At 45.5% G+C, this 23,262-nt stretch overlaps 1 protein-coding gene across 2 annotated transcripts in view; it reads right to left on the reverse strand.

Moving 5' to 3' along the window:
• Nucleotides 1-17,326: 17,326 nt before the first annotated feature.
• Nucleotides 17,327-23,262, reverse strand: part of DSCAM (DS cell adhesion molecule) — a gene marked incomplete at both ends in the record, with an annotated part of 733,341 nt that continues 727,405 nt past the window's right edge. Inside the window, one exon of one of the 2 annotated variants that reach the window (XM_079704973.1) lies at nt 17,327-17,679. In XM_079704973.1, coding sequence (XP_079561099.1) covers nt 17,327-17,679 — 353 coding nt within the window. The remainder of the gene's footprint in view (nt 17,680-23,262) is intronic. The other variant, XM_079704974.1, reaches the window with a different exon arrangement.

The raw sequence follows: 23,262 nt of genomic DNA on the forward strand, positions 1-23,262 counted from the left end.
GGCTGCTGGGAGCTGGGCCATCCCCATAACGCTGAGGTAGGGATGCTTACCTCCACGACGAGGTGAGGCATCCATGTTCTAACAGTCCCGTGGACTCCTGCCCCGACTTGTGGACCCACCATCCTGGCTCTCCCCAGTGTGGTACACACCCTTCCTTCCCCGCTGCCTCTCTGTGGACCTTAGGTGTCAGCCCCAGACACAAAGGCCATGCCCTGCAGGGACTGTTTAACCAGCTTCCTGAATTTCATGGGTCAATGCATGGGTCTTGGAACTTATTTCCTCCCTGGAGGCCCCTTTCTGCAAGGAGCAGAATTGATGTCCTTCTAATTCAACATAAACACGATGAATACTCAGCTTCCTTTCCTTTTCCCTTTCTCTTCAGACGGGAGCACATGCCCTCTAGAGACTAGCATGGTGGTGGTTTGACAGTGGGCGGGGATTGGGCATCTGCAGGTGGTGGCTTCCTCTGCAGGGTGCGTGTTCCAGTGGGGCCCGTGACTCTCCCTCAGGATGGCGACCCCTCTTCCCACACTGCCTGCACTACGTCTGATCCCTCTGCGCTCCATCAGGGGTTGGGCTCTCTATGAGCCTACCTTGTGCCTTTGGTCTCAGCATCCCATGCAGATGCCTGTTCCCACCCATCTTGGTGCCCGGGGTGCTTGGGTCTCCTCGACTCTTGGGTCCTCAAACGTATCAGAGATTTCCTTGCTTCCTCTTCTTGGGGCTTGTGCTGTGCTGGATTCTTGGCTTGTTCTCAGAGACCTTGCGTGCAGTTAATTCTTTTTCTTTTCCTCTTTCTCTTCTGGTCTAAAGAGAGTATTTTTCCCTCTTAAGAGAAGCAATATTTTAAAAACCTTATTATCTTTTCCTTGGGCTATAGCTTTAAAAAGGAAAAAGAAAACCCTTGGATATTAAGAGCTTGACGTCTTTCTTATTTCTTTCCAACTGACCTGATGACTTTGGAGAAATGGCAACCTCTGGATCCAACTGGAGATGGCCGTGGGGCTGGCGGGGGACAGAGGGTACACACATCACAAAACCCTTCAAAATCCAAGATGGTGGATGAGAGGGGCGCAGAGCCTAGTGTTATGGCCTGAAGGTCCCTGTGCCCCCGATTCATATGTTGAAGCCCTTACTCCCAGTATGATGGTATTGAGAGATGGGGACTTTGGGAGGTAATTCAGTTTAGATGAGGTCATGGGGGAGGAGCCCCCATGATGGGTTAGCACGACTGGAGGAGGGGATGAAGGAGAAGAAAAAGGAGGAGGAGAAGGAGGAAAAGTGAGAGGGGAAGGGGGAGGAGAGAAACCAGACTCCAGGCTGTGTTCACTCTCCAGGGAAGCCCACGTGATGACACAGCAAGAAGACTGCCATCCACAAGCCAGGAAGAGAGGCCTCACCAAGAACTGCATCTATGGGCACCTCGATCTGGGACTCCCCAGCCCCCAGAACTGTGAGAACTATGGTTCAAGCCTCCAAGTGTGTCATATTTTGCTATGGCAGCCTGCACAGACCAAGACACGGGGGGAGCCAAGATGGGGAGTGGATTCAAAGGGAGAGTAGATGGATAACAGACCCCCCTCTACAGAGCGGTCAGGAAGGCTGGGCCTTTGTAAGGCCATCCCATTTGACCGTCAAGGACTGTTTGCTGATCTTCAAAAGAGCATTTTTGGGAGGATGCCAGAAAGAATACAAGATTGTATAGGGTTATGATGTAAGCAAGTATTGGAAATATGGAGTGTTGTGTGTCAGCCTCTTACTTCTGTGAGATCCTAGTAAATACAAAAGAAGACAGATGATGGAAGCTTTAGGGCCTGCAGGGGACAATAAGTTTCCAGCAGGGTGGTGGGGAAAATATTTTTAGGACAAGGAAGACTTGGGTATTTTGGTTGACCGAGGAGAAAAAGCCAAAGTAAAGAAAGAGATCAGATGTGCAGTGACAAATCCCCACACTTGGAAGTGGAAAAATTATTTTGGAATCTTGGCCACACTCCTTGCTAACTTGGTGATCTTGGACAAGATACTAAATGTCTCTGAGCTTCCCTTTCTTCATTTTGTATAACTTCTGGGGATGGCAGCTCTACGTCACAGTCTTGCTTTGAAATGTTTTACTATTAATTTTAAAAGGCTTTGCATGATATGCCACTACTTTTACAAACAGGGGTACAAATATGGCACTTATTATGTGTCAGGCCCTGCTCACCACCTTTAATGTATATTAACTCCCTGAATTGTGTTTACTAAGTGTTTTTCAACTTTATTTTCAAAGCAACATTGTGAGGTATTTTTATTATCTCCCGTTACAAATGAGGCACAGAGAAGTTAATAACTTGATCAAGAACACAGAGTTAATGAGACAGAACGGCCAATAATCTGTGCTCTTAATCATTGTGCAATACTGCTTCCTCTAAATGAGCTTTCAGGATAAAAATTGGTTACATGGTTGACTGGCTGAACAGAGAAAGAGGAAGGATAGTTGTTGGGAAACAACAGCAAAGAAGGAACAAAAGAGTGGGATCAATAGCCTAAGTGGAAAGGTTGACTTTGGAAGGATGAAGGACAAGAGGAGAAGAGAGGAAGCTGCAGGGTGACAGTAACACTGAGCACCTGGATCCAGCTGCTCCTGAAGCTGATCAAATCTATCCCCCAAATTTCGCTTGAGCCAAAAAAATCTCTTTCTTGCTTAAATCAGGACTGGTTTGGTGTTCACCCACTTGCATCTGAAGTATAATAACTGATACACTCATGGATTTTGGAAGAGAGGTGGAGTGGGCTGTCATTTCATGGTGGTAACCAGTCCCTGTCTAGCTGTCTGCATTAGTGTCCTAGGGCTGCCAGGACAAGTTATACTAACTAGGTGGCTTTAAACAACAGAAACATTCTCTCATAGTTCTGGAGGTCAGAAGTTTGAAAATAAGTTGTCAGCAGGGCCATGCTCCCTCTGAAGGCTCTAGGAGAGAATCTTCTCTTTGTCTTTGCCTAGTTTCTGATGATGCTGGTAATCCTTGGTGTTCCTTGGCTTGTAGACGCGTCACCCCAATCTCTGTCTCCCACACTACATGGCTGTTTGTCCTGTGTGTATGTTGTCTTTTCTCTTGCAAAGATGCCAGTCAACTTGGAGCAGGGTCCACCCTAATCGAATATGACTTCATCTCAACTTGACTGCAGCTGCAAAAAGTCTATTTTGAAATAAGGTCACATTAAGAGGTACCAGGATTGGACTTCAACATATTTTTGGAGGGAACATAATCTGCTCACTACACCCTCATAGAGCATTATTGGCCATTGTGGCAAATGATCATCTTTATATTTTCCCTTGGTTTCCTCCTATCTTCTCACGCAGCATTCAATCTCCCAGATCTCAAGGGAAGGAATGATAATGTCCAGAACAAAGGCCATATTCTTAGCTTTGAGTTCCACAACTGGCTTTCAAAAGCCACTATAAAGATAAGTCTAAAAACCAAGGGGTTTTTGATTTACAAGAGCTGGGCTCTGGTGAGGGGGAGAAGGATTTGTGAGTTGTGGTGAGAAAGCTTAGTGGGCTGAGTACAAAGTATATAAAATAAGCCAGAGTTCTGGAGAAGACACAGAATATAATATGCAAGGGCAGCTTTTCAACTGCTTACAAAGGGAAAGAAGGACTCAACAAGCAAGGTGCTTAGGAGACAATGAGAGTAGAACAGACCTGTTGGTAGGTGTCTGGATTCTCCACCCCACATTCTGTTTCCTCTCGGAGCCAAAACTCTAAGGAGGCAAGAATCATGCAGAAGTTTGAGGAACCCCCTAAGCATGGTCTGAGAACATTGCATGCCTCTTAAGATGGGGTCAGAGCACATGGCCCTGGAGTAGCCAATAACCTAAAGGTGATGGAGGTGTTTAGCCAGACAGGTCCCAAGGCAGGCTCCAGGTCCCACACAGGTGGACCAGAGTGCCCAGAAGGTCAGAATAGTGGGACATAGCCACAGTGGCAAGAACCACAGACCTTAGCCGTGACTGTCAGCATAGACTACTCAAAGACCATGAGGGCCGTTTCATGCAGATGGAGACAGCAGCAAGAGCTGGAGGCCAGCCCTCACCCCAGGCAGCTTGTCCTGAACCAAGTGTATGCTTCTTAGCACACCACATCCTTTCTCAGAACTTTGATTGTCACCAAGACAGGGAGAAGAGAAGGCACAGGAGGGAATCCTCCATTTGGATAACTACTCGCCACCAATAGGCTGAGTTCTAAACTGGAAGCGATCCATTTCCTTGAATTGAGTTTTTATTTTTGGCCATCAGTTGAAATGGAGGCTGAGTTCAGTTATGGAAGAGAGAATGGCCACATCTTTACACATCTGAGGCTTCTTAATATGTGTATGAGTAACCTATCACTGCATAGCAAGTGACCCCACACTTAGCTGCTGAGAATAATATGTGTTTATGACCTCACAGTTTCAGTGAGTCAGGGTTTTGGGTTTGATGTAGCTGGGGTTTCTGCTTTGCGTTCTCACCAGGCTGCAGTGAACTTATTGACTGGGGCTGAGCTCTCATCTGAATACTACACGGGAGAACAATCCACCTCCAAGTTTGCGCAGGTTGCCGGCAGGACTCACTGCTCCTCGTTGTAAGGCAGAGGGCTAACTGTTGCCTGGAGAGGCCCAGAGCTCATAGGGGCTCCCACAGGTCCCTGCCACGTGGTCTTCTCCAGGCACAGTTCACAACACGGCGCGTCAAGACCAGCAGCGAGTGAGTGAGGCTGCTAGCCAGCTGAAGTCTTATGTAATGTCATCATGGGAGGGACAAACTGCCACCTTTGTCACATTCCATTTGTGAAGAAAGTCACAGGTGCTGTCCACCCTCCAAGGAAAGGGGTTACATAAAGGCGTGAATATCGTGGGGGTATGGATCATTGGGGTTCCCTTAAGGGTCTGTCTGCTACAATATGTAAATTTTCAAACTTGCTGGACATGAGCAATTGGCTGCATGTTTTCATCCAAGGGAATGGGTTCAATTCCAGTGAAGTCTTTTGTCAATTTCATAAAGTTCTGTTAAAGATTATATTAGTGAAACTCTCTGTGGAATTTAGAAGCTGGGTAAATCCTGTCTAACTGTTGAAGGATGGGAAAACTTGGATCAGCAGGACTCGGTAGAGACCATAGAAAGGACGTCTTCCAAGAAGGCATCCTTTATGTTACAGTTCCCTACACCACTAGTTCCAAATGGACTGTCTCCTTTATTTACTCAGGTGTTAATATAATTTGGCTATTAATAAAAAGATATAACATTTGAGAAAAAAGAACTTGCTTTTATTACTTTTATTCGATCTAATAAATAAGAAATAAATGAGACAATGTAGCTACTTGATATTAGTGACTATTTAAAAATTTTAAACATTCTTCTTTTAGACTGATAATGGAACTGTTTCAAAGTTTAAGCTATAAATGCTGACTTCTATACATTTTTTTCTATTTTTTTGACTTTGAAAATTTAAAAAAAAATTATTGAAGTATAGCTGATTTACAAAGTTGTGTTAGTTTCAGGTGTACAGCAAAGTGATTCAGTTACATATATATATATATATATATATATATATATATATATATATATACACACACACACACACACACACACACACATATATATGTATATATATATTCTTTTTCAGATTCTTTTCCCTTATAGGTTATTACAATATATTGAGTATAGTTCTCTGTGCTACAGAGTAGGTCCTTGTTGGTTAAACAGTTACACATTTTTGGTAGAAATTATTTAACAAGTGGTTTTAATTAGTACCTCTGTTCTGTCCCCTTCCTCTCCCCCACCCCTCCTTCCACCTTCTTCTTTAATATATGTTAATACAATTAACTTTATAAACCAAACTGGTTCAAAGAAGCAGAAAACATGATATGAAATTGAAAAGGAACTGCATGTTTAAACATACAAACATGATTAAACACACTCACATACATGCTGTTGGGTTAGGAATTGATTCCAGTACCATGGATATGCATCCAATCAAAAGTCCCCTGGGAGTGTCGCCTTAGACCCATACACAAATATAACAGAATGACCCTTTTCAGCCCAACTGCTGAAACAGTGCTTGGGGTGATTGAGTGGGATGTTTGCTGGAACATTCTCCACTGACACGTGTTGCTCAGCCCACATGGTCTTAAATAAGTGGGTTAAAAGGAAAAGCTAATCACAACTGCTGCAATTGATTGAGAACCTATCAAGTACCAGGCACGGTTCTAAGCCTTTCAGAGGCATTAACTCATTGCACACTCACAACCTCCCTGGGAGGAGTTACTATTATTTCCCGTGCTTTACAGATAAGGAAGTCCAGACATGGGAAGTAACTTGTGCAAGGTCACAAGCTTATCCATGGAGCAGCCTAGATATGAACCCAGTAATCTGGCCTCCAGGTTTCACACTCTTAACCACTTTGTTTTAAGTTTCCTGAAGGATGAGTGCACCTGGGTAAGTCACTGCAAAATTATTTGGAATGACTGAAAAAAGTAAGTCAGTCCTTTCGGAGCTGTTCCATTACGTCTCAAGATTACCTGCTTGATGAAAAGACCTGGGTGTTGTGTCTGTTCATGGTGGCAGAGAGGTCTCCATCTGTATAATGAGGCAGGTTTTAATGAAGCACCGTCTCCAATAGTTATTATTTTTGGTCCAAAGGCTAGCTCATATTAACTTTGTATGAAATGCCATCTTTTCTTGACCCTCTTTTGAAATACTGTGCTCAGCACAAGTCAACAATCCCTGGCCCCAGGTGTTAAAAACAGTAGGCTTTTCTTAGCAGGGAGCTGGGAGGATGAATCAGCCACAAAGTGGGGTGTCACAAAGGAGCCTTAAAAGGAAGCCAGACTCAAATTTCTGGAAATGGTGTCAACGGTTCCATGTGTATTGTAAGACCTATAAATATCTTGTCTTCTATCTTTGAAAGCCCTTGCTGCTGGTCCACATGTGAATCCTCATTAGGTTAGAAACCCGGAAAGGATTTTGCCATCAAAGATAGTGCTAAATATGGATGCTTCCTAGCTGAGCCCAACCCTGCTGAAGAAACTGAATGACTTTCCTCTTCTTGGCTTCAAAGCGTGGACTGATTTACCTCTTTCCCATGCCTGTCAATTCAGATGAAAAGATCCTTCGCTGGGTGCCTGTTCCGGCAGCATCCTGCCAGTTCCTCATCTGGGAGAGGGCCTGAAAGGGAGGGCTCAACCCGGAACAAGGCTACACTAACTGTGTGTTGGGTGCAATGTCGGTGGGCTGTCATGCGGGTTCCCATTTGCCTCCCCTTTGGCTAATAAGCAGCTGCAAAGCCGACTCATGTCAGCTGACTCATGTCCCCTTGAGACTGCAGAAGAGCATTTTGTATTTCAAGATGATTTAACCTTACAGTTTCTCATTTACTTTTGGCCAAGATTTACTTGTACCATCCATTGAGAAACTCAGATCACTTTCAATAAGCATCTCTCCAGAGACATCTTAATACAATTTATAAGGAGAATAATAATATTCCCTAATAAGGAGAATAAGAAAGAAGGAATTAACATTTGCAATATCTACTCTTACTTACTTACTGTCAAGTATGTATTGAACATCTAATACATACCAGGTGCTAGAATATGGATAGGGGTGGAATGAAGAATAAGACCTTCCATTAGATGAGATGTGAATTTTTATGCAGAAGACTTATTAAAATGCTCTCAGAAGAAAGCAGAAAGGGAGTGGGAGAGGAAATGCTGCAGGAGGGAAGAAGCAAGGATGTGACGTCTGGCAAAATCCCAGCTCGAGACCAATCCCACGTGGAGTCTTGGAGCATAAATGGCAGCTCAGATTTTACTTCATATGAAGGTGACAGAGCTCCTGCCCTCGTCAGCCATTGGCTCAGCTCCCTTCAGGGAGATGCTAACTCCCAGGCATTTGGGCTCTCTGTGCTTGTGGGAAATGCAATCCCAGTAGCTCAAGAACAGCCCTTTGAAGAAAGTTATAGGGCTGTCCTTGGAAGAAAGGCACACAGAAGCTGGGGGATGGGTATGTGAAAGAGTCAAATTTGCAGGGCTGGGTGGAGCATCACCAGGGCCCACTATGGTCCAGCCCTCTCCCTGCTTTTATCTACTCACATTGAGGTCACTCCATCCTGTCCTGGCTTTTTCAAGATTGTGGTTGATTTCAATTTCTGTAGAAAACCCTCTAAAAGGAGAGTGAGTGGGACAAACTGTAGCTCCTTCTGCACCAGCTGGTCCCCAGGCCGTGTCCGATGTTCAGCATCTCTTTTCTCCGGCACCCCCATTCTAGATTCCCTTCACTGAACAGATGGAGTCCTTGTTTACTATCCCGTTTAAGGCTCATGCACAGTTAGGAATGGGCACGGGGCACCAAGAGATGCCCCAGGGAATCACCTGGGCGCCTCACATGCTCCCTTCTGCACCTGTTATGTTGAAACTCGGGATGATGAAGGTCAGTGACTCCTGCCAGCGTGGCGATACCTCCATGCTGCTGATCTTCTGTCAGAAAGAAGCTAGAATGGCCGGGCAGCAGCGCTTGCTTGATGTTTAAAGTGACTTTTACTGTGTCTCCTGGTGGAAAATCTCCTCTTTGGTCCCCTTGGGTCTCTAGACCCACACAGCCTAAAACTGTAAGAATGAAATCACACGTTTCCTTGTGAGTCAGTGGGGGTGGAGGGTCAGTGAGGTCACTCCTGCTTCCACACTTTGGTTTCCGGATCCACGTATTTTACCGTTGGGGACTTAGCACCGTATAATAGCTGTTGGTTTGAGATACATGCTGTGTCCTGAAGCACAGGACCCCAGCCTCACAGGGGGTCACCTCCAATCCAGTATTTTAGCTGCATCTTTAAGATGCAATTGTCATGCTCTCCGGTAACTTCTGGATGTAGCAAGAGTAGTAGATCCCATTAACAGGTGCCCAGTGTCACACTTCCTTTGCCATAAGTGGGTCCCTTGGTTCTAGACAGTATTTTGTTATGTGGTACCCCACATTGGTACATGTGTCACTCCATGAGCTCTAAGATGTTGCCTGAGCCATGGCACTGGGGCAGAAAAGGTAGAATGATGTATGTTAATCCTGATCACAAGTGCTACCCTTTTCCAGGCAAAGTTCATGGCTTAGACTTGCCTCTCACGGAGAACTGGACAATTAAGGTCCAGCCCAGAAGAGTGGTTCCCCTGCTCTTTGGCAAGGGGGCTTGGATTCCATGCTCCTGCACCAGTCAGGGGCTGGCTAAGGTCACTTCGCCCACAGGACATACACTCCCAGGCACTTCCTGCTCCCTTCACTTGTGGACAAAGTAATTCTGGCAGCCAAAAGGAATTCTTCCCCAAAGAGTTACATGTCTGGACACTTGAAGCCAGGGGATGGGGGCAGGGGACTGAGTAAAAGGGATCCAAGGAGATCTGGGTGAAGTGTAAATTGTGTTTGTATTACAGACCTGGTCCCTGTGCTCACGCAGCTCACAGCAGATCCTAAGCAAATCCTTATATTTCAGAGTGGTAGGTGCCATGACAGAGGCAAAGGCGGGCAATTCCAGGGTCATGGAGCCTAAGTCTCTTTCCCAGGATTAAGGGTGTGAGAAAGGAGAAGGGACAATTACCCCATTGGAGGTGACCTCTGAGCTGTGCTTAGAAAGATGGGCAAGGATTATTCAGACAAGGGAGTTGGGCGTTTAATGGTCCAGGTAGAGGAACAAGCATGTGCAAGGTCACGAGGGCAAAATAGTCAATCCAAGTATTGAAGACTGGCAGAAACACAAAGAGAGAGAGAGAGAGTATGTGTGTGTGTGTATCACAGAGAAGGAGAGAGGAGAGAGAGAGAGAGAGAGAGGTGATTAAGTGGTGTTGATAGAGATGACAGAGTAGTCTAGTCTATCTAGACAGGAACCAGATCATGTATATCTTACATGGCTAACTGAAGAGTGTACATTTTATACTTAAGGGAATGCAAAATCTTTGAAAGATATTAAGCAATAAGTAATTCAATGAAAAATTCATGGTAGGAAAACTGATATGGCCCTGGTGTAGAGAGTAAGATTGGAGAGTGTGCACTACTGGAGATCCCAAGACCTAGTTCGGGGAGTCACTGCAGCAACTCATATGAAGGAGGCCCTGAACCAGAGCATGCACAGACTGGGGAGCACAGGGCAAAGTGTGAGCCAATAAGAGACAGGATTAGTGAATGTTGGGAGAGGAGTGTAGTGGGTTGGCTAGTGGAGCCGAGCCTCGGGGTAGGGGTTCAAGAGGAAGGGGAGCCAGAAACAGTGGAGCCACATGTGGTCATCAGTGTCCTGTAGGTGGATCTTGAGGTTCTCATGGGACATCTGAACGGAGATGTCCAGGAGGCTGCTGGATGTGGATTGGATGCTGAGGGCAGAAGTTCAGCTGGAGACATATATTTAGGAATCAGCAGACCACAGATGGGAACTCATGCTGAGATGGCAGGTGAGATACTAAAACTGCCCAGGATGACAAACAAATGCACAAGAGAGGGTGGGAACTCTGGGAACAGACACATTTGAAAGGAGCTTTGGAGAATGAGCACCTTGACAATGACATTGAGAAGAATTAGCCCAAAGAGCCAAAGATCCAGAAACCAGGAAGAAGACCATTTCTCCAAGGCTTCAGAAGAGGTTGACTGGATGAAAGCTGACAAGGGACCATGGGATCCGGCCACAATGAGGTCATCTGTGGCGTCCAGGAGAGCGACTTTAGGGGAAAGAGTAGATGGGAGAAAAAGGTGGTGAAGCAGTGTGAGCACAGGACACACGTTTTCAAGATGCTGCACTGGGAGGGGAGGGGGGCAGGGGGCAGTGTCTACAGTGAGTGGAAGCAGAAGGAGAGGTTTCTTTTTTCTCTGTGGGAAAGACTTGAGTATCTTTCCATATGAATATGAGAAGGAATATGAGTGGGTGGGGGGGTGAGGGTCTTGTAAAGGTGGAGAGGTTGGGATCCAGAGTACAGACGGGGGAGTGAGCTGTGGGTGGGAGGTGGGCAAAAGTAAGGAAAGATGTGGGTTGAGAAGAGTTTGGGGTGCACGCAGGAAAAGGAAGGCATGCCTCCTGGATGGGCCCCGTTTCTTTGCTTGTCTGCCTGCTGAGAGCAGGAGAGGAGTGGGTTGGGGTTTGCAGGGGGTCCTGAAGGGTTAGCCTGTGCCATGCAGAGCTGGGTTAGCGTCAGAGGTGCTGGCCTCATAGGAGCGTCAGCTGCTCCACCCCGGCTCACATCTCCATGAGTGCCGGATCGATGTACCTGTCGGCCCAAGTGTTATGGAGGACCTGTGGCCTAGGGGATGGAGTGCCGTGCCCACCAAGGACAGGTCACCAGCCTTTTCCCCTACACAGCAAGAATAACAAAAATCACTTTTCTGCTGACTGTCACAAGGGTTACTAACACAAACCTAGAAATCTGCTGAACGTGAAGTTTGGGAAGAGCCTACCTCAGGAGAAGTTTTTATTTAGAAGGGCCTGAGGGAAGGTCGGTCTTTTCAACAGCAGTATTTGAGATTTTAAGCAGCCTGCAGTGAGGTCTCCATGACCTGAAACCTTCAAATAACTGAGTTGTTTCTTTACCTTTCCCCCCACCCAAGATAAAGAGCAAACACACAAAGAGCCGAATTGAAGAGTTTATTAAAAAGGTTAAATCTGTCTTGTACCCTGGGATCATGGACACTAAGAGCATCTTTTTTTGTGTGTTCTACGACACATCTGCACACCTACATTGTCTTCATAAGCATCATTTAAAAACATTGACCATTTTTCACTGATGCCTAAAAAAGGGTACAAAAAAGTGAATGAGATGCAGACCTCACCCCTCACACACACTTCTGAGGAGCTCAGATATTTACCCAATGAGGTTGACACTGAGAAGGATCATCTCCTTGTTGAAACTTAAGGGTTTTAGGGATCTTCTGGTCCAATCAGGTCTACCAGATGGCCAAGCACACGATCTCCTGGTGAGTTCCCAGAAGGGTCAGTGTCAGAACCAAGTCTGTCAGTACAGTGATCTTGCTGTTACACCACGTGCCTTGCTGACGCCAAATCCTCCTATGATTCGACATAATTAAACAAACACAATTTTCCATAGTGGGCAGAACAGGCAAAAGAGGCAGGCCAGCAGACAAGCACATCTTGAGAACAGTCTTTGAAATGGATGGACTCTGGAGGGTTTTCCAGTTGGATCAGAGCCATAAGAATGTCTCCTTCTGGGGGCTCTGGGAACCCTTGTTGGAAGCATCTTCATTACGCTTGGCTTGATGCAAAAGACTCCTACTCCTCCTAAAGGAAAGAAAGGCACCTTGATGGTGAGGGTTAACTCTTTCCTCATAAGTGGGCTGAATGTCATTCAGTAAGATCCACTAAACTGAAGATCATGAAAGAGTTTAAAAGGGAAGATAAGTAGTTTCAGTGGGACAGGAATGTTCTCTTGTCAGGTGGCTAAGTCATCAGAGGAATAAGTACAGCATTGGGCTAACAGCTCCTTGAAATTCAATCAGTTCAAATATATGCATCTTTACTTGGGTTGTCCTTGGCTTTGCCCCAGCAGAGTGCATCTCTTGAGACTGTCATCAGGTCACCTTCCTGGGCAATGGCAGAGCAACCTCTCACGTTGGATGGGGAGACAGATGTTGGAGGTTGTTGGCATGGTGTATGGGTGTGTCTGATGTGTGTGGTGCTGAGTGTGGGCACAGTGGTTGCACAGAGAATTGTACTCTTGTTCAGGGCAAGGATCCTCATTTTCCACCTACCTGGGGGCTGGATGCAGGGTCAGCACCCAGCACCATCACTTCCCCAGGTCAGAGGTCACCACCTTAAAAGACACTTATAATTTCATATCTAGAAACCGGAAGCGTCTTTTAAAGAGACTGCTAACGTATTTCTCCATAGCGTGGCAAGAGGAGGTCCCCTTTATTTAGGGAGGCACTGAGCCCTTAGGGAAGCCTCAGAAGGTGAGAGATTGAGGCAAAAGTTGAATTAACTCTTTGAGAGCAGAACACAGCACAGTTGGAAATGCCACCTTCCCTCTGATCGTGATGCCTGGGTAGACCAGGTACCCCCCCGGTGGTGGTCCGGACCCAGGCCCTGCTATCCTCGAGGACCCTTCTCAGTATCTTCCCCAGACACAAACATGAATGTACATCCCAGTTATTTTTTTCTCCAAGGAAGGGCTATCTCTTTGAGGCACAGCACAGCCTCTCTGGGGAGGCACGATGCCAGAAAGGATAAACATTGCCTTTTCTCCCTATAGCTGGTTTGAAGTTTCTGGGACACCAAGAGCTTTCTGGCTTTGCCAAACTTGTCTTGGGAGATGAAACAGGTACCCCTTGCCATGTGCTCAAAGTGACTTTTCCCAAGTTTTTTTCTCGTTCTTTCTGAAAAGTGAGAGATTGAGAAGAGGAAAGAAAAAAATTTCCCATCAAACTGTAAAAATCTGTAAGTGGATCACACCCAGAAGGCTAAGCTGTAACTAGTCCTGCCAGAGAGTGAAGGAGGGGCTGGTGCTGCCAGGTCTAATTACTGTCAAGAGCAGTAGAGGGGCTCAGATTTTTACCATACTCGAAGGGTAATGGCTTGCGGCCTCCAGGGTTCCAGGGATGCTGGCAGAGACTCAGCATGATGTTACTCATGGCCCAGCAGTCGGCATGAGTGCCACGTTCCCATCGGCCCCCCTGTGACCCCAGGCCCATGGGGGATGCAGAGCAGCCAGGTGGACCTTGCACACTCAGGGGGTTTGTGTCACAGCTGAGGAACCCTGAGCTTAGGAAACCCCACCCATTTGTTTCCAACTGAACAAATATTTGTAAGATGCCTACTATGGGCCAGCTTCTTCTGTTCTAAGAACTGGGGATGCAATGGACAAGACAAAGAGTTCTGCCCTCATGGAGCCGACATTCCAGTGAGAGAAGACAGAGAATGAACAGTAGCCATGATAAATAAGTGAATTATGCAGGCAGTTAGAAGACGATAAGGATATGGATAGAGAGCACAGAAGGTATAGGGGCACAGGAACGTCAGGAGAGGGACAGAAAGTGGTGTTACATAGAGTATTCAGGGAGGGCTTCAATGAGAAGATGAACCGTCTGCCTCTGTTTGACCGGTCATTTTGGGCCAATGGGTGGAAAAGAAACGTGGAGCTCAAGACCCTTGGATATTAAATTGTTGACACAATCTTCCCAGGTGACATTCCAAGAGTTGATGATATTCTCTGAGTCACATTCTTTGGACAAACATGCCATTTGAATGTGGACATACTGTGAGCTCTCTTTAAACCTCTGCAGAAGAGGTGACTATAATGAACCAGTCCTTGGATTCCTGGTCCTAGTCCAGTGCCTGGAGGCTGCACACACTGTCTACCGTTGCTGGAAATAGATGTACAGAGTTCACCGCTTCTCTGGAGGGCCTCAGGCATTTCCTTAAAAGTCACATGAAGATTTTGGCATATGAGGAATCAATGTCCCAGGTCAGAGGGATCTTTCCTGGGTGGTGATCTACCACTTATTTTAAAAGCAAATTAAGCAACAGTGTGTTTTCTTTGTCTTAAGATATTATCGAGATTCTCTGAGTGATCAGATTTAAGACCATCTCGCTCTTCCATCTCTCCCCACCTCCCTTCTCCAGCCTCTTCTCTTTGTGGGTAGCACAGCAGAGGTGGGTACCAGGCAGTGACCCAGGTGGAAGCACTAGGGTTCCCGTGGGTGTGCACGTGCTCAGCACTGTACCCTGGCTGTGCAGAAACAGAAGACCTTGCTCAATTTAGGAAGGAGAACATCTTTCAGGCGGCCAGCCAGGTGGATGCCTCAGAGGAAACCCAGTCCATTGACCCAATAGCGATTGTCCATTGACCCTAGAGATTTTGGCCAGAGGATAAAGAATTTATCTGAGCTTTGCCATTCCAAGATACATCAATCTGGCTGCAGACTTAGGCTAGTAAGGTGACCTCTGGATGGCATTATAAATCAGATTAGAGATGGGCAGAGGTCCAGAGGAAAATGATCACTCCTCTCAATAATGGACTTTTTAGTCCACAGAGACCCCTTTCATCTGGGTCTCTTTGTAGATATTAACATCAGACCCCTACCTGAGGGGTAGGGTGAACTTTTTGATACAGTGCTTATGTGTTGAACTCATTTTAATGAGCATTTCCAAGGCAGTATTATTGAAAGCAATCCATTCCAGAGGCAGACAGGATATGGAATTTTTTATTTTTGCACATCTTGAGGTAAAAATTTTTTTAAAATGTAAACTTCTAAGTTTGGGGAATATAGTAAGTTTTAGGTTGATGAACAATAGAGCTTTAGTTTTATTTTTTCCCAGAAAGTAGCATTTCATTTCTTTGAATTAAAAAAAAAAGCAGTCTGTGAGAGTCTAAAGGATGCAAACAATAAGCTGTCAACATGGGTTAAAGTCTGAAACCACGGCAAGAAACAAACATTTCGCATCCAGGAAGTCACCTAAGGTCAGGGCCAGCAGGCGGTCCTGATGTGGTCCTGGATCTGCTCTGCAGACGCTCGGTATCACAGAATCTATGTAGGCAAATGGGCTTGCCTGGGAAGTAAATGGAAGGAAGCAATGATGGAAAAGATGGAGGGAAGGAGGGAAGGAGCAAAGGAAGGAGAGAAGGAAGGAAAGAGGGAGGAACAGAAGGAGGCAGAACAGGAAAGACATTTCTGAACATGTTCCCAGATGGCAATGGCTGGCACCAGCCTAGGCTGATGGCTTAAAGGGGAGCCTGTAGAGAGTATTAAGGGAGTGGACGTATTTGTACAGTCTGCTACCTTGGCAACTGAGCAGCTACAGGCATTCGACCAAGTTTTCTGGTCATGCCAAACCTCTGACATGAGACCTAAGAGAGGCTGGAAGGGGGAGTTGGGGGGTCTTTCTAAGGTGTACTATGTAAGAGTCACGGGAAGGAGAACACAATTCATACTATTTAAGAATAAGTGCTCTGTTACGATGAGCCACGTGGAAAATAATTTAAACTGAGAGGAAGAAAAAGAAAGTTAGATTTCAGAGGAACATCACTTACTCTTGACTCGTTGTCTCTGGGTGCAGAGGTGTGAGTCAGAGGAACAGACACTAAGATGGTCTACTGCACATTTAGATACTGGGTATGGTGGTGGCAGGACAGGTACCTGAGGACAGGATGCATAGACTTCTCCTGGTCCAGTCTTCCTGCCTCCAGTGAGCTGGGGCTGACGGTGGGACTCTAGAGTAGGGGTCTGCAAACTTTCTGGAAAGAGCCAGAGGGTGAAGAGTTCCAGCTTTGCTGGCCACACCATCTCTGTTGTAACTACTCAACTCTGCCATCATGGCATGAAACAGCCATGGGCTAAATGCACATGGTGTGCATGGCTGTGTTCCAATAAAACTTTATAGATAAATATAGCAGTGGGCTGGATTTGTCCCATGGGTCATAGTTTTCTGACCCCTGGTCCAGCTAGAGGGCCAGGTGTCATTGGGAGGCAAAGAGAAGGGCATATGAAGGGGCTTAGAATACCTGGCCAGTCCCTCATTAAATCTCAGACCTGCTGCATCTTCTGTGTCCTTCCTCTCTATCTTGGGGAGGTCAGACTCTCGGAATCCTCGCTTGTTTATTAAATTGGGGCCTTGATTCAGCCCTGGTGTTTGCAAACACAAGCATCCCTAGGAAGGAGGACCCAGCAATCAATAGGAGACAAGAGAAGCAGACATCGAAATAAAGGCAGACCACCTTTTCTTTTTTATTTCACTTAGACAAAATGCAAAGAGTGTCTCATTAAATTAAAAAATAAACAAAAAAGAAAACCAAATTGATTCCCCCCACCCCTTCACTGACGGCACTCATCCTAAGTAACAACAGAAGGAGGTCAAATCAAGGACCCAATTTCTAATGGGAAAGAAAGGTGTGCAAACATGACTAACGTTTCCCCCGGCCCCCAAATCAAGGTTCCTTTTAAATTCACAAAGAAGGTCATTTTTTTTTTCCTGTTTTCTTTCTTGAATCTTGTGTGATAGAACTTCCAGTCAGAAGGTTGAATGAGTCCCCCATGCACATTGTAGAAAATCAGTAAAAATGCAATAGCCCGTGAAGATCATAAAACTGGACTTCTTTCCCAAAAAATCAGATGCCCAGGCAGATGGAGCTCACACTCAGACAGAAAAAAAGCAGGAGAGTCTTTGCACTGTCTGTGGTTTTTTTCAGTATTTTCTCTGTCTCTCTTTTTTTTTCTTTTTTTTAATATATTTTGGCAATTTTCTTTCATTATAAATATTGGAATTCTGTAAAAAAAAGGTAGCTTTGATTGAATTTTTTAAACCGTATTTACAACCGCTGTCCAGTCATGCCGTTGGTTATACCAGGGTGTAGGACTTGGTGTAGGGGTTGCTGCCTTTCAAATGGCCCCGAGAGTCCAGCAGGGATTCCTGGGAGCTGCTCATCTTGGCTGCCTGTCCCAGCTCCAACCCCTCCCGCTGAGGTAATGTGGCCACGGCCCCCTGCTGCCACTGCTGTCCGTCCCTCGTGGAGGCCGTGGAGGAGGCAGCCTCCATGGGGATGGGCTCGAGGACCGGGGGGCGTTTCAGGGTCCGACTTTTCTGGGGCTCCAAGCATGCCTGCCCTAAACTCGGGTCCCTGCTGGTGCCTGGACCACTTCGATTCAACAAGAAGTCCATTCGAAGGTATGGAGGCAAGTGGATGAGGTCACCTGGAAGGAAACACAGAGGGTTAGGTGGGCTCTTCACTTGGTCAGCAGGTGCTGGCTGGCCCTGTGTCCACGTTATGGGCCACTCTGGGTATTATAGGTGGGGATGTCCCCACACCTGGGCACGTTTCCCGAGACCCCTGGTCAGAGCCCCTGCAAAGGCATTATCCTCAGACCTCCTCCACCAGGCACAGGGAGAGCTGGCTTTCTTATGGCTTGCTCACTTAAGCTCTTAAATGTCATACTTTCACCAGAGAAATAGAGGTAAGAAGATCCTTGGAAACCCCACCATGGGAAACATCAGAGGCAACCACGCACGCAGGGTATAAACGGTGATGGGCTGAACCCTGGATGCAGTGGGCAGTGGTCAGGAGAGTGCAGGGCTTGAGGAGGGAGACAGGGATGCAGAGCAAAAAATAATGGAGTCTCAGCACTTCCACGGAACTGTGTGACCTTGGCCACCACTCAGTTACCGGTTTCTGTGATTACTTTTGGTGGAATCCTTACCAGGCTTTGACTGCCTGCTAAACTGCTTGTGTCTCTTCTGTTTCGGTCAGTGCCGTGTAGACAAAGAGGAACAGCTTAGACCGAGTATCAGGGTTTCTACTTCCTTCTCAGGATCACTCATTTGGCTTCTATGATGCCAGGGAAATGCACCCTCTTCAAGAGAACCCACTGTGGGGAGAAAGGTTAGTGGACAGAATCCAGCTGCCACCCCCGCCCCGATGCAGAGGTCACCTGTCCTCTGGGTTGCTCCCAGCACTGCATGACACGGCAGGTTCCCCTGATGACAAACCCCACCTGATGTGGGATTTCTCAATGAGGGGTTTGCTCAGGGCTTCCCCATCGCCCAGCTGCAGTGTCCTCAGCAGTACATTACAGCCGAGGGTCTTCCTGCCCACCCCTTCCTTCCCTTCCTCCTGTCACAGGATTCACACCTGTGTCTTGGTCTGTGGGCCCTCCTTGCCTGCTTCTGCTGTAATGGAGCAGGACCCTGTGGGGACTTTCTGGAACAGACATCAGCCATGTCCTCCACCTGCTTCTTGTTTGCAGAAAAACTTTAGCCTACTAGGCCCTCCCCAAGTTCCAAAGAATAAATTTAATCAGAGAAATAAGAAGATGCAGAAACAAAGGACAATAGTCAAGGAAGACAAAATAACAATAGTTTAGTCATTAAACAAAGTCAAGGATCTTTAGTTCTTCCTCAAGGGCTACAGAGGACATTCTGAGACAAATCCTTTGAGCTGTTCTGTAGATACTGAAACACCACCAGTTGGAAGGAGTTAACTGCATGCTGCTCACCAGCAGGAAATCCCAGACCAGTTGGAACCAGAAGGTTGATGACGTTGACTCCCAATTACCTTACCACCAACCAATCAGAAAAATGTCTACAAGCTGATCATGACCCCCACAACCCTCTCCTCAGCACGTAGCCCCTTTTTCTTTTCCCTATAAAATTTCTGAGCAAAGCCTGAGAATGGGGAGTTGGTTCTTTAGGACATGAGTCCACCTTCTCCCCAGGGCTGCCAGCTTCCTCAAGAAAGCTGTCTCTCCTTTTACCCAACATCTGTTTCTCAGTGTTGGATTATTGAGAAATGAGTGGCTGAACCTGAGTTCAGTAATATTGCTCCCTCTTTTTATCTTTATTCTTTACAAGAATCCCCCCACCCCTCAACCCCACCACCAAATCCCTTTCATGTCTAATCTGTCTTGGCATCTGCTTCTTGGAAAACCTGAACTGGCACAGCTGCCATCACCATCAACTATGGCAATTTTTCTTTTGAAGTCCAACTGTGACCTCTAATTGTCACATTCTATGGTTTCTTCTTGGTCCTCACCCTACTTGTACCACCTGCAACATTTTGTGCTGTTGATCTTTTTGTTTTTGTTTTGAAACTCTCAGCTTCCACAGCATTTTGCTCTCCCAGAGCTCTTCCTACATCTCTGACTGTGACTTGTTACTCTCCTTTCCTGGACCCTGTCCTCCATCCACCCTCTAAGAGCACCCTGTGCTCAGCCCTCTCTTGGAGGCTCAGCACTTACCTCATCTCCTTATAGCTCACATCCATCTTTTCCATTTTGCTCTCTTTCCTGAGTTCTAGACTTGAATTTCAGATGCTTTGCTAGATATTTCCACATCAATGTCCATCACGAATTTTATTTTATATTTTGCATTTATTTATTTTTTTAACATCTTTATTGGAGTATAATTGCTTTACCATGTTGTATTAGTTTATGCTGTATAACATAGTGAATCAGCTATGTGTATACATATATCCCAATATCCCCTCCCTCTTGCATCTCCCTCCCACCCTCCCTACCCCACCCCTCTAGGTGGTCACAAAGTGCCAAGCTGATCTCCCTGTGCTATGCGGCTGCTTCCCACTAGCTATCTATTTTACATTTGGTAGTGTATATATGTCAATGCCACTCTCTCACTTCATCCCAGCTTACCCTTCCCCCCTCCCCGTGTCCTCAAGTTCATTCTCTATGTCTGCATCTTTATTCCTGTGCTGCCCCTAAATTTGTTAGAACCTTTATTATTATTATTATTTAGATTCCATATATATGTGTTAGCATACAGTATTTGTTTTTCACTTTCTGACTTACTTCACTCTGTGAAGTACAGACTCTAGATCCATCCACCTCACTACAAATAACTCAGTTTCATTTCTTTTTATGGCTGAATAATATTCCATTGTATATATGTGCCACATCTTCTTTATCCATTCATCTGTTGATGGACACTTAGGTTGTTCCATGTTATGGCTATTGTAAATAGTGTTGCAGGGAACACTGTGGTACATGACTCTTTTTGAATTATGGTTTTCCCAGCAGTGGGATTGCTGGGTCATATGGTAGTTCTATTTTTAGTTTTTAAAGGAACCTCCATATTGTTCTCCATAGTGGCTGTATCTATTTAAATTCCCACAAAGAGTGCAAGAGGGTTCCCTTTTCTCCACACCCTCTCCAGTATTTATTGTTTGTAGATCTTTTGATGATGGCCATTCTGACTGGTGTAAGGTGATACCTCATTCAGACTATACTACAAAGCTACAGTAACCAAGACAGTATGGTACTGGCACAAAAACAGAAATATAGATCAATGGAACAGGATAGAAAGCCCAGAGATAAACCCACACACATATGGTTACCTTATCTTTGATAAAGGAGGCACGAATATACAATGGAGAAAAGATATCCTCTTCAATAAATGGTGCTGGACAGCTACATGTAAAAGAGTGAAATTAGAACACTCCCCAACACCATATACAAAAATAAACTCAAAATGGATTAAAGACCTAAGTGTAACGCCAGACACTATCAAACTCTTAGAGGAAAACATAGGCAGAACACTCTATGACATAAATCACAGCAAGATCCTTTTTGACCCACCTCCTAGAGAAATGGAAATAAAAACAAAAATAAACAAATGGGACCTAATGAAACTTAAAAGCCTTTGCACAGCAAAGGAAACCAAAAACAAGACGAAAAGACAACCCTCAGAATAGGAGAAAATATTTGCAAATTATGTAACTGACAAAGGATTAATCTCCAAAATGTACAAGCAGCTCATGTAGCTCAATATCAAAAAACAAAGAACCAAATCCAAAAACGGGCAGAAGACCTAAATAGACATTTCTCCAGAGAAGAAATACAGATTGCCAACAAACACATGAAAGGATGCTCAGCATCACTAATCATTAGAGAAATGCACATCACGAATTTTAAAAGCCACAGTCTACAAACCCAGTTTATGAAGGCCAGCCCCTACTCCCAAACTCATCTCCAAATGCCACTTTCTCTTTCGTGCCCAATCTTTTTGTATGTCATCCTCATCTTCCTAGAAATTGATACTTGAAATCTCAGAGCCCTCATTGACACCTCCTTCTCCAGGTTAATTCTGCTTGCAAAATATCTCTTGACTCCCTTTTGTTCCCATCATTATGATCCTGGTTCAAGTCTTCAATACATCTTGTGGGTCCCCTAAATGCATGAACACAATTAGAGCCCAGTCACTAGATGCACTTTGCAAACTACATCGCCCAGGTTTGAGATGGACTGAAGCCTAGATCTGACCTTCCAGCAGTTTTGGAATAGACATTGTTCACTGTGTATCCTAGTGCTTCCAACTCTTCTCACTTCGAGACGCATGCAGACAAGGGGTATTTGTGCAACACCCTGGGATGAATGCAGTGGGCTCTTCCTGGCCACGTTGGGGACTGAGAGGCTGGCCATCTTGGCTCACCTCTAAGTCCCTCATGGCAGACCTGGTGACAGCTCTGATTAGAAAACGGGCTGGGGGTGTGCAGTCCTGGAGCCGAGAGACCAGGTAAGAGGATGTGCAGGTGAGGGAGCCATGGTGATGGGAAGTGAAAGGGAATGAAACTGTGAGTTATGGAACAAGCCCAAGGAGATGGCTCCAGAACTGATGGCAGGTGGGGCAGGTGGGAAGGAGGGGTCATTGATGACTCCCTTCCAGGTTTCAAGCTCAGGAAACTGGGTTGACAGCAGGATTATTCATTCATTGCACAGAACTGCCTAGGAGAAAAATCATATTTTGGTGGGAAAAGATCATGGGTTTGGTTTCAGACATGCTGAGTTTGACATGGTTGGGGACACCCCAGGGGAGATCGTTAGTGAGCATTTTATTCTTAATAACATATCTAAGGCATAACTCATTCCTTAACTTTCTGAATCTAAAATAACCGGCAATTCTTGTTTCTTTTGCTTCAAAATATTCCCTGCTTTCCTTATTGTTGATCATGTTTTCCTCAGCCAGCCCCTTGGCAGGATCTTGGAACCTCCTGTGCCAGGCAGGGCTGCCATTAGCTGGTTGTTGTGCTAACAAAGCAGTGAAGCTGTGTGCAATTAGACAGTGACTTTTAGACCCCAGAACCTTCAAAATTCAAGTTTACTCACTGAAAGAGAATAACCATTTAAAGAGAAGGGAGAGACTACTCAGTGGTATAGGAGAACTAGAAACAAAAGGAAGACAGGCTGAAAAATTACTGGAAAATGCATTTTGCACAGTTTAAATGAGCATAAGAATTTTCAAAATGCTTTGACTTTTCTTAAGAGTCCCCCCAACCCCCCAATAAGAGAAATGATGACCTTATTTTGGGGAGATTTACCATGTTGATTTCTGAGACCTTGCATTACATTGTCATGTTGCTTGGTATTTATGATGCAAGAATCCACTTAGCATTTTCCCACTGGCTTTCTCAGGATGTCTTTATCTCGAGAAGTGATGGTGACTAATTACATGTTTTCATTAATACTTTTTAGCCTGTGTTCCACTAAAATACCTTGGTTTTGGCTCACTGAAATCAAAGGTACTTTGATTCAACATTGGCTTCATACAATGAGCTGGATCAAAGGAAAGCCCAATAATAAATTCCTTGATGATAAATTGGCCACGACACTCTTAGGGAAAGAAATGATGTAATTTCGCATTCTTGTGAAATGAGTTTTGTAACTTGATGTATCTGGACTTTAGATTAGAAAAAATGGTGGTATGAAGTTTACCATTATAGATTCTAATGTTGAAGGTATATATTGCTATGTGTATTAGCTTTAGTCCCG

This window comes from Hyperoodon ampullatus (genome assembly GCF_949752795.1).
Source record: "Hyperoodon ampullatus genome assembly, chromosome: 5".
Classification (NCBI taxonomy): Eukaryota; Metazoa; Chordata; class Mammalia; order Artiodactyla; family Ziphiidae; genus Hyperoodon; species Hyperoodon ampullatus.